Source organism: Chelonoidis abingdonii, chromosome 1 (assembly GCF_003597395.2).
Source record: "Chelonoidis abingdonii isolate Lonesome George chromosome 1, CheloAbing_2.0, whole genome shotgun sequence".
Taxonomy (NCBI): domain Eukaryota; kingdom Metazoa; phylum Chordata; order Testudines; family Testudinidae; genus Chelonoidis; species Chelonoidis abingdonii.
The window spans coordinates 32,765,351-32,777,938 of NC_133769.1; the positions used below are offsets into that span (position 1 = coordinate 32,765,351).

General features: G+C 39.4%; 1 protein-coding gene across 1 annotated transcript in view; it reads right to left on the minus strand.

Annotated features, from left to right (window-relative positions):
- Positions 1-12,588, minus strand: part of CELSR1 (cadherin EGF LAG seven-pass G-type receptor 1) — a 297,352-nt gene that overhangs the window by 110,390 nt on the left and 174,374 nt on the right. Inside the window, exon 5 of the mRNA XM_032768931.2 lies at positions 7,872-7,960. Coding sequence (XP_032624822.2) covers positions 7,872-7,960 — 89 coding nt within the window. The remainder of the gene's footprint in view (positions 1-7,871; positions 7,961-12,588) is intronic.

Here is a 12,588-nt window from a genome sequence, read left to right on the forward strand (position 1 = left end):
CAAATCAACTGTTCATGGAATCCAAATTTCAGGAACACTCAGTGTCACCGGCTGCCTTACAAATTTCACAAACTGCTTACACTTTGTTCAAAGCTAATGATTCCAAGATAAGATCGGTTCACTCATTTGCATAAAATATAAACTGACTGACGGTTAAAATATGTCTTCCAAGACAGCCTATAATCTGGTTAAATGCTACTTTCCTTACTCACTGGGGCCTCTCCTGACACCCTTCTGCACATAGAAGTCTCACTGAAGTCAATGGGAGTTTTGCACAGATATCACAACCCTTGCAGCAGCAATAGCTGCATAGGACCCAATTAGAATCAAGGCCTGTACAAACACAGAAAGCCAGGGACCCTGTCCTGAGGAGCTTACAATCTCTTTGAAAATGAAACATTTTGAAGGGGGAGGGGGTAAACAAACCAAAGGAAGGAAGGTTAAGTTTAATAATGATAAGAATACAGAGTCACACAGATCTGCTAGATGCACATCTCCAACGGTTTGAGTTATTTGTTTGTGGGAGCACCTACAGGGTGTTACGCATTTTCCGGGTGTACAAAAGGGGACAGTCCCTGTCCCAAGGAGCTTGCAGCCTAAAGACAGACTGTCTACCTGTCTGAGGACAGAGAACAACAAAAGAGCTTTTCTGTACAAATCAGTAAGATACACTATAGGCAGCAGGGCATTGGTGAGTTTTAAGAAGGATTTTAAGACTGGAAAGGCTTGGGCCTTGTGAGTGAATTCAGGGAGCTTAAACCATGCAAAGGGATAGTGCATTACAAGGCACAGAGGTGATAGTTCAGGACACTGACAAATGGATGGACCAGAGTGAAGTACATTTGGAGGGGGGAACAAATGGGTTTGAGACAGGGGGACATGACCCTCAACAAGAGAGAATAAGTAGGGTGGGACAGATTTATATTGAGCCATTTAATTTGTTTCAACTATAAAATATAGATCCATTAATAAAATAGACACTAGGAGTTCCCAGTGGCCATCTATTTATTTATTATAAGCTGCAAGTTTCCCATAAACATCCTGGTAGAATTCAGAAGAGGAGGGGTTTGAAAGAGGACAGGGTAGAAGCTACACCGACTAGCTCGGAGAGGGAGCTCCATGTGCAAGGACCAGCACTGAAGAAAGTGCACAGAGGTGTGTGCGAGAAGCAGACATTACAAAGGCTGATATTGTTGGCAGAGCAGACAGGGAAGGAGCAACTCAGCAAGATCCAAGAGCAAATAAATAGGGAGGGGCAAAGTTGTGAAGGGCCTTAAAGATGAGCACAAGACACTGGAGTCTGATGCAGTGAAGGGGGAGCCTGTTAAGGGATTCAGTGAGAGGGATGATGGTCCATATGACGGGCAAAGAAGATTATCCATGTAGCTGTGTTTTGGTCTTGAGCTGGGAGGTGATGTGTGTGTTTGAGAAGCCAGAGAGCAGGAGGCTGCAGTGGTCAAGACAGTAAATGAAGAGGTGCTGGATGAGGACTTGTGCTGTGTGGCTGGAAGGTGCGATTTTTGGAAATGGTGCAAGGCTGAAAAATGAATACTGTCCTGTGAACAATATGGAGCTATCTACCCCTTCAAACCTGCATGTGCGGGTAATTTAAATGAAGCCATACGTTTTAGGCATTCTGTTATTCAAACATGTTTGAATTATAACAAGTTTAGACATAACATCCTATTTATCTTGGCATAACACAAATCCCTAAATTATCTGCCTTAGCAAACTCCTCACAGGGACTTATCATCTTCAAACCTTGCTAAAACATAAGCCTGACAAGGAATTGCCTTACAAATAAATATCACTAGAAGCAAAGACTTAACCATTCCCTCAGTTACACAAGGGTGGCCTCAAGAGGGGGGCCCAGGAGAAGACAGGGTCATGGCTCTATCTTGCCAGCAGCCAGTCCTACCCAGCTAGAAGGACTGGCTGCTGAGGGGCATGCTGAAGCATCCTTGAGAGATGGTGCAAGGTATGCACTCCCCTGGAGGGGCACTCTAGGAGCCTGAACTACAGTTTGCATTATTTGTTAAGTACTATGCATGCAACTAACTTTGAGACCTGAGTGTGACTTCTCCTCCCCAACCCCAATGCTAGAGATTCCCCAAATAAATTGCTGAAGTTACCAAAGCTTGATTTACCACACTAATATGGCATCAGTTTTTTATATGAAAAGGCAGAGGTACGTGTACCTCTCAGAAGAGTGGTTACCACATAGAATACATGGTTCATTACTACATTTTATGCCAGTTCAAAGCCCCTGAAGTCAACAAAGCTACGCTGGCATAAAATGGGAGTAACAGGGTGGTGAATAGACCCTATGTTTTGATGTCTAGTATCTCCAATAGGCTTATAAATCATGAACAATAACTGTGACATAACAATAACACTTCAACCTCCCTCAATTACAGACCTAAAAGTTGCAATTCTTCAACAAAAAACTTCAAAAACAGACTCCAATGAGAAACTGCAGAACTGGAATTAATTTGCAAACTGGACACAGTTAAATTAGGCTTGAATAAAGACTGGGAGTGGATGGGTCATTACACAAAGTAAAAACTATTTCCCCTACTGTTACTCACACCTTCTTGTCAACTGTTGGAATTATCACCATAAAAGTTTTTTTCTCCTGCTGATAATAGCCCATCTTAATTGATTAGTCTCGTTAGAGTTGGTATGGCAACACCCATTTTTTTCATTTTTTTCATGTTCTCTCTCTGTATGTGTATACATATATCTTCCTACTGTATTTTCCACTGCATGTATCCGATAAAGTGGGTTTTAGCCCACAAAAGCTTATGCCCAAATAAATTTGTTTGTCTCTAAGGTGCCACAAGTACTCCTTGTTCTTTCTGTGGCAGTAAGTTTCCGTGCCTGGAATCAGTGGAAAGAAAGGGAGTGATTACTCAGAGAGCCTACAACAAAAATACAGCATTAGGGTGATTAAAAGCAATATCATACCTTTAAATCAATAGTATGAGACAGAGAAGATATCTACTGTTAACTACCCCACTGGGTTGTTTACAAAAGATGAAAAGGGATGATTGGCTGAAAAGTGAAATTAGGAGTGAAATAATTTTTGATTCCATCTACTCTTGCCCATAAAAACTCAACAATCCTTCCTCACTGCACCGCTTTATCACATTAGACTGTTGAGCTATAGTGTTCTCTTAAGTCCTTACTATATTCAGAACTTATTAAAAGGAACCATAGCATTTATTGCATTCTTCAGTGCTTGATTTTACTCTTAAAGTTTCACTCCTTTTTTCCAGGCCATCCCTTTCTATACAAGTGTGGGCCAATGCCCAATGCTGACCTCTCTTAATGAAAATATATTTTTAGATTCATTGTGCTAGCTTAGCACCCTGCCCCCCTGTGGCCCTCTCATTTCACTTCTTGCTTGCAGACAAAAGCCCTGCTCAGGCAGACTCCTATATCATTCACTGAGGGCAGGGCCAGCCTGAAGAGATTGCACCTTTTTTTAATGTCGGCAGCCCCGAGAAGACCAGAGAAGGGGAGAAAGGCCCAACTTTGGTCCCTTGCCCATCCCAAAAAATAAGTTGCTGCATTTTTAACAAAAGACTAGGAGGGGAAGGAGAATAACTACACTCTAGGGAACAGCATCAGGGAAAAAGGGAAGAAACATCTGTGCGGCTCCTTCTCCCCAAAGAGCTGGAGCAGTCTGGGAGATGGAAGGGGAAGGCCCATACACACACTGGAAGGCTCAAAACTGAGCTTCTGTGACCCCCAAGAATCTCCTCCAAAGAAGGTGGCAAAGCAAGGAGAGTATTTCAGGGAAGTCCAGCAGGCCAGTTACTGACCCTGATCCCAAGTGTTGAGCTCCCTGCGCTCTCCTCCTGGCATGGCAGAATTGACAGAGGCCCCTCTGTCCTCCCTTGCCAGTGAGCTTTGATCTGCTGTTGGGAGGAAGAGGGCAGCACACAGGCCCCAACAGTCCTCTCAGGCCAGGTCTACACTACGAGATTAAATCGATTTTTGATACGCAATTTCAGCTACGAGAATAGCGTAGCTGAAATCGAATATCTAAAATCGATTTACTCACCCGTCTTCACCGCGCGGGATCGATCCGCGCGGCTCGCCGTGTCGAATCCGGAAGTCCGGTCGTCTAGCTGGAGTTCCGGAATCGATCTAAGCACGCTCTGGGATCGAGATATCGCGTCCAGACCAGACGCGATATTTCAATTCCCGAGCAATCGATTTTAACGCGCCGATCCGGCGCATAGTCTAGACGTGGCCTCACACTGAGAGCCACTCTCACAGTGGGGATTCGTCCACCCCAGCTCAGAGGGAGGGGTACCATAGTCAGAGGCAGACAAATAAGCAAATGCTTTAAAACAGCAAGATGTCCTTCACTGTGCTAGCAGAATAACGTATATTATCCCTTCAATAAACAGAAACAAACTCTGAAAATGAGTCAAAGGTCTATTTTTAACTACTGCATAGGATCACTTTTCCTTTTAGAGAATATGCTGGAGCTGTTTCAACTCCTTATCTTTTTGGCAGCACTTTAGAATTTTAAACTAGTAGCCATACTATGCAATCCAACCTTTCACTGATGTATGTTCCTTTCCCTATGCTTGCTGGCCCATGAAGCGAAACGGCTCACCATGAAATATGTTAAGGGTTTCTTTACTATTTCAGTAAATAACTCTCTTTACATTAAAGCTACTTACTGGGGGGAAAAAAGCCAAGAACATGCAAAAACAGAGTTTTACAGATTACAAGAAAGACTTTCATTGTGTCCAGGGTCACATACATACAAGTTACAGTTCTGTTTCTCTGTTGTACAGTGAAAATAAAGGCACATAATATAGGAATAAATGCATAATTGGATATGATTTTATTTTCTCCATAAAATATCCTTAGGCTAGAAGACACTACCTAAGAATCTCATGAAAATCCTAATCCTCTCAAAAGTCGCACACAAATTGTGATGAAAGGACGCAGCACTGGGAAAAAGAACTTGTTGATTATATTAATCCTTCATCTTCTATTTCTCTTCTTACGTTAGTATCCTCTTTCCTTTCTAACAAGCCAACAGTACTCATCTATTTCTTTATTTAATCCTTCATAATGCTATCATGTCAGACTAAAAAGCATCAATTTTAAATAACTATACAAATTATTTAATTCCATTACAAATACAGAAGCTCTGATATCTGTATCTAAACTATGACCCAATATTTAATCTCAAAGACCTCTTTTGTTCTTTACAGAAATGGCTTGTGTACCTAGATCCCTGACATAATCAAACAGCAACTTACATTTCCCATATGCTACCCACAGAGCACATGAACATCCTTGCACCCCCTTTAATTAGTTTGTTGAGTGTATGGAATAGCCTTTTTTTCATTAAATCTAATCTCTTATATCTTTGTACACAGTAAATGAAAATTATTTAGTAGGATCATTCCTGATTATTTAAAAAATACCATATCATAGCTTAACTTTCCAATTCTCTGTATATAATATGTTGTTTCCTTTACATGAATTTTCATGGGAAAATGCACCAAAATAGAAGTACATGGCTTGCAGTGCTGCCTACTTTTTCAGTACTTAGCTACTGTAATAAATATTAATACTAGAATCTGGTAAAAAATATCAAAAGGCAATAACAGACACTGTCAGAGGGCGCTCAAAAGGAAAGTTTACCAGTGAGGAAGCTGTGGCAGCACAAAACAGTCACAATCTTCCTTCTACTTGTGAGTCTGAACAACCTCCAAAGTGAGTGGTCTTGACAGTGCAAAGGGCATCGACAGAGTAGCTAGGGAATGAGGTGATTCAATGCATCCCCTCAGCAACTGTTAGGGGTTTTAGAAGAACTGAAAACTAGAAAAGCCCAAAATAACTGAACATTTTCAATTTTATTCTTCCTCAAAGGACACCCTGGACTCGAGCCAGCACTCCTATTGTGACTAGACTCTAGAAGAACATGAATGAGAGTTTTGCCTCAGTCAGGTGAGCAGGACCAGTGCCCGGGTTAGTTAAAAATTAAAACAAAAACAGAAATCCCAGGGCAACTACACAGGCTGGGCCAGATCCTCAGGTGGTGTAAATTGGTGTTATTCCAGTGAAATCAAGGAAACTGTGCTGAGGACACACTAACTGGCCCATTGTCTTTACTACTTTACACATAGCGTTCTTGAAGTGTTCTACCTTACCTTGTTGTAGTACTGCACCTGAACGGAGTGCCACTGTCCATCACTGACCCCTCCTGGAACAAATGGTGCAACTGTTGTAGTGGTCTCCCCTGAAATGTTAGTTGGAACATGAGAAGAAAAAAAAAAATAGTCACCCTGACTGTTACTCTGATTTAGTGACCTGCTCAGCATTGTACAAAATATGAACAGAAAGACAGTCCTGCCTGAAAGACAATAGTTTACCAGCCACCCATGAAATCCAGGCCTAATACTGTATACACTAATGGTAATTTAACATGCAAGAATTTGGAGTGTGAGTCTGTGAGTTGCTGAGTACTCTCAGTTTTATTAGGTCTATTTTGGGTGCACAAACATAAAAGTGACTTCTGTAACACGTCAGTGAAACTTTTTTTTTTGCTGCTGCAGAATGTAAAAGGAGATGTGCAGGATAAACAAAGCTATTGGAAAACTTGTCAAATGAGAACACATTGACATGAGTTTTGCTGCTTTTTCTGTCATTAACAAAAGTGTGATTTCTGGTTTCAAGAGTCTTTTGCTGGCTAAAAGCATATCAGTGAAATTGACTTTTAATCAAGGCAGAGAAGCTGGAATCTGACAGCTCTACTGGAAGGAGTGTTACACAAACAAAACACTTTTCTCAGAAGAATTTTTAATTTCTAACCTTGTGGTTATGCAATATTGTTTGAAGCCACTCACTGTTTAAAATCAGGGTTGCTCTGTATATTATATTTGTAAGAGCAGAGGGTGTTAAGCCAGGTATGCAAACCAGAAGAACTAGCATGGTGATTATTCATTGCTGCTGTGAGGTAATGACAAAACAAACATTTACAGCAAAAGTACATAAGTGTCTGGCAAAGTGCTTTGGATTTCCCCCCCCTTTTTAAACACTTGGACAAAAGTTTCTGTTACAGAGGAAGAAGAGAAGAAAGAACATTAGACAAACTACCTATATAATAAGTCACAGAAAAAACAAGTCCTCTCCCACAAGTTAACAAAGCTGATAGTTTCACATATTGAACATAAAGCATGCATTCTCCTCTACATTCATAAGTAACCTTTCACTATTCTTTTCTGTGTCTATGACTATCCCTTAAATACACCCTGATAATTCAAACAGTACAGACTACAGTTTAATATCTGCTCTACATTTACCTTGAAAGGGGCCTCAATCATTGATAAGGATAATGAAAAATTATGGTAAAAGTTCATAAGCAAGCTTTCATGAAGAAAGACACATTGATCCCTAATTATTTTATCTTGATCTCTGCTTAATATATATATATATATATATATATGNGGTGATTCAATGCATCCCCTCAGCAACTGTTAGGGGTTTTAGAAGAACTGAAAACTAGAAAAGCCCAAAATAACTGAACATTTTCAATTTTATTCTTCCTCAAAGGACACCCTGGACTCGAGCCAGCACTCCTATTGTGACTAGACTCTAGAAGAACATGAATGAGAGTTTTGCCTCAGTCAGGTGAGCAGGACCAGTGCCCGGGTTAGTTAAAAATTAAAACAAAAACAGAAATCCCAGGGCAACTACACAGGCTGGGCCAGATCCTCAGGTGGTGTAAATTGGTGTTATTCCAGTGAAATCAAGGAAACTGTGCTGAGGACACACTAACTGGCCCATTGTCTTTACTACTTTACACATAGCGTTCTTGAAGTGTTCTACCTTACCTTGTTGTAGTACTGCACCTGAACGGAGTGCCACTGTCCATCACTGACCCCTCCTGGAACAAATGGTGCAACTGTTGTAGTGGTCTCCCCTGAAATGTTAGTTGGAACATGAGAAGAAAAAAAAAAATAGTCACCCTGACTGTTACTCTGATTTAGTGACCTGCTCAGCATTGTACAAAATATGAACAGAAAGACAGTCCTGCCTGAAAGACAATAGTTTACCAGCCACCCATGAAATCCAGGCCTAATACTGTATACACTAATGGTAATTTAACATGCAAGAATTTGGAGTGTGAGTCTGTGAGTTGCTGAGTACTCTCAGTTTTATTAGGTCTATTTTGGGTGCACAAACATAAAAGTGACTTCTGTAACACGTCAGTGAAACTTTTTTTTTTGCTGCTGCAGAATGTAAAAGGAGATGTGCAGGATAAACAAAGCTATTGGAAAACTTGTCAAATGAGAACACATTGACATGAGTTTTGCTGCTTTTTCTGTCATTAACAAAAGTGTGATTTCTGGTTTCAAGAGTCTTTTGCTGGCTAAAAGCATATCAGTGAAATTGACTTTTAATCAAGGCAGAGAAGCTGGAATCTGACAGCTCTACTGGAAGGAGTGTTACACAAACAAAACACTTTTCTCAGAAGAATTTTTAATTTCTAACCTTGTGGTTATGCAATATTGTTTGAAGCCACTCACTGTTTAAAATCAGGGTTGCTCTGTATATTATATTTGTAAGAGCAGAGGGTGTTAAGCCAGGTATGCAAACCAGAAGAACTAGCATGGTGATTATTCATTGCTGCTGTGAGGTAATGACAAAACAAACATTTACAGCAAAAGTACATAAGTGTCTGGCAAAGTGCTTTGGATTTCCCCCCCCTTTTTAAACACTTGGACAAAAGTTTCTGTTACAGAGGAAGAAGAGAAGAAAGAACATTAGACAAACTACCTATATAATAAGTCACAGAAAAAACAAGTCCTCTCCCACAAGTTAACAAAGCTGATAGTTTCACATATTGAACATAAAGCATGCATTCTCCTCTACATTCATAAGTAACCTTTCACTATTCTTTTCTGTGTCTATGACTATCCCTTAAATACACCCTGATAATTCAAACAGTACAGACTACAGTTTAATATCTGCTCTACATTTACCTTGAAAGGGGCCTCAATCATTGATAAGGATAATGAAAAATTATGGTAAAAGTTCATAAGCAAGCTTTCATGAAGAAAGACACATTGATCCCTAATTATTTTATCTTGATCTCTGCTTAATATATATATATATATATATATATATATATGACTGCCAATATGTCCAAAACTTGCACCTTCTTGTTAATTTTTACCCATTTATACAAAAAAAAAACATTCTCCTTCCAAAGAGAACAGCATCTCTAAATATACTGAGCCAAATTCTGCTCTCATTTGCCCTGGTGCAAATCCAAATGAAACTTCATTGATTTAAATGGATTCCCTGAATATATACCAACTGAATTTAGCCTATTCTCATTCATCCTCAGGCTGTCTTCCTAACAATCTGGTTCTTGTTTAGACAAGGAAAGGACAGGAAATAAAGAATAAAACAAAACTCTCAAACCAGGAGCACATTATTTCATTAACACTTACCCATTAAAAAAAGTCTATCTTAAAACATGCTTTTGAGCTCTATAGGTAATAATGAAGAAATAAAACTAGAAGCATTTAAACACAAAGTGCCAATGTCTGCTCACAAGTACACTCGTGTAAATCAATGAAGTAAATATAAATGGATTTACACTGATGCATTTGTGAGTACTCACACTCCAAGGGAAGTTAGGCTTCGAATTCTATTGGTCTTACATTTTGTAAAATTGTATTTTAAATAAAACCCAAATTGCAGCCAGATGGGACCCAATAACATCCCTTTTAAAGTAGAAAAAATTAAAATAATAAGATTATTTCATTTAGAAAATGCATATGTTGTTATATGTACATATATATGAATAAATATACACACAAACATGCTAAAGGAGCACTCAAGGAAGATAAGGCTGTCAGAGAAGAGGAATGAATTCTTTGCATCAGTCTTCACTGCAGAAGATGTGAGGGAGATTTCCACACCTGAGCCATTCTTTTAAAGTGACAAATCTGAGGAACTGTCCCAGGTTGAGGCGACAACAGAAGAGGTTTTGGAATAAATTGATAAATTGAACTATAACGAGTCACCAGGACCAGACTGTATTCACACAAGAATTCTGAAGGATCTCAAATATGAAATTGCAGAACTACCAAATAGAGGTATGCAACCTACTGCTTAAATCAGCCTCTGTTCCAGATGACTGGAGAAGAGATAACATAACACTGATTTATTTTTTTTTTAAGTTCCAGAGACAATAATGGCAATTACAGGCTGGCAATCTAACTTCTGTACCAGGCAAACTGACTGAAACTAGCAAAAACAGAACTATCAGACAGATAGTTGAACTTGATATGCAACATATGGAAAGAAGCAACATAGCTTTTGTAAAGGGAAATCATGCCTTACCAATCTATTAAAATTCTTTGAAGGAGTCAACAAACATGTGGAAAAGGTTTATCCAGTGCATATAGTGTACTTGGACTTTCAAAAAAGCCTTTAATAGATCCCACACCAAAGGCTTTTAAGGAAAGTAAGCTGTCATGTGTTAAGAGAGAAGGTCCTCTCATGGATCAGTAACTGGTTAAAAAATAGGGAAAAGGGTACGAATAAATTGGCATTTTTCACAATGGAGAGAGGAAAATAGAAGATCCCCCAAGGATCTGTACTAAGACCTGTGCTGTTCAACATATTCATAAATGATCTGGAAAAAAGGGTGAACAGTGAGGTGCCAAAATTTGCAGACGATACAAAATTATTCAAGATAGTTAAGTCCAAAGCTGACTGCAAAGAGTTACAAAAGAATCTCAAAAAACTGGGTGACTGGGCAACAAAATGGCAGATGAAATTCAAGGTTGATATGTGCAAGGTAGTGCACATTGGAAAACATAATCCCAACTATACATACAACATGACAGGGTCTAGATTAGCTGTTACTAGTCAAGAAAGAGATCTTGGAGTCATCATGGATAGTTCTCTGAAAACATCTGTTCAACGGGTAGCGGCAGTTAAAAAAGCTGTCAGAATGTTAGAAACCACTGGGAAAAGGATAGCCAATAAGACAGACAATATAATGCCACTATATAAATCCATGGTACACCCACACCTTGAATACTGTGTGCAGCTCTGGGTGCCTCATCTCAAAAAAGATATATTGTATTAGAATTGGAAAAGGTACAGAAAAGTGCAACAAAAATGATCAGGATTTATGAAACAGCTTCCATATATGAAGAATTAAAAGATTGGGATTCTTCAGTTTAGAACAGAGATGACTAAGAAGAATTATGATGGAAATCATGAATACTGTGAAGAAAGTGAATAAGAAAGTGTTATTTTCCCCTTTATATAACACACAAACAAAGGGCCACCAGTGCTTAATTTGTGCTAGGGCTGAGCCCTGGCACCTCTAAGTTTGGCAGTTCATTGCCCTGCACCTGTGGGATTGCCACATCAGTTATGAAAGTAAAAAAATGTCTTGAGCCCAGGCACCTCTTTCATTACAAATTAAGCACTGGGGGTCAATGAAATTAGTTGGCAGCAGCTTTTAAACAAACATAAGGAAGTAGTTCTTCACACAATGCATAGCCAACCCGTGGAACTCATTGCCAGGGGATGTTGTGAAGGCCAAAAGTATAAATGGGCTCAAAAAAGAATTAAATGCGTTCATGGAGGATAGGGCCATTAGTAGCTATTAGCCAAGATGGTCAGGTACACAACCCCCTACTTTGAATGTCCCTAAATTTCTGACTGCCAGAAGCTGGGACTGGACAACAGGGGACAGATCACTAGATAATTACTCTCTTCTGTTCATTCCCTGCGAAGCATCTGGCACTGGCCACAATTGGAAGACAGGATACTGGGCTAGATGGACCACTGGTCTGACCCATACTATATAGCTGGCTCCAGACAATATAGCTCCAGGACAAAATAAGTTCAGCAAGATAAATAACCTTCTCTTGGATCATGGTTGTTCCTATTTTCAATACCACTCTCTTCTTCCTCTCAATAAAGAAAGTGTTTGAGACACTGTCAGATAACTGATGCTATCCAGATGAAAATCATCATCTAGCCCTTTTGTCAATCATTAGTTATCTGTCCTGTCGCATTTAGCAAACCTAGAAGTAATTCCTTTCAGTCAAATGTGTTAAATCTATTCATGGACTGGTACAGAGATGTAAGATTTTCATTAGAACATGAGACAAAACCCACTGAAGCCAAAGAAAAGACTCCCAATATCCTTAGTGGGCTTTTGTTCAAGTCCTTAGCTACGTATTGACAGCTTCACATATCATTTTTATTGTGGTAATGACTGATTAATTTGGTTCTTCTAGTTCCTCAGCAGCTTCTAGTTTACTCAGCAGCTGCCATCTGGAGGAGCTGTATATATGCATCAGTGAACTTTACTGATGATAATGTTTATTGACAACAGAATAAAGAGTGATAATTTTTTTTCTTCTATTTCGCTTTTAATCTTTCTCTGAGGAATAATTTTTGGATAACATGTTTACAGTACATTCCCTTGCTGGTGCATTATAAGATCAAACCCCCACACACTGGTGAGGAGGCCAACTTTTATTGCAGAGTTATAAATGCCCTATGGGC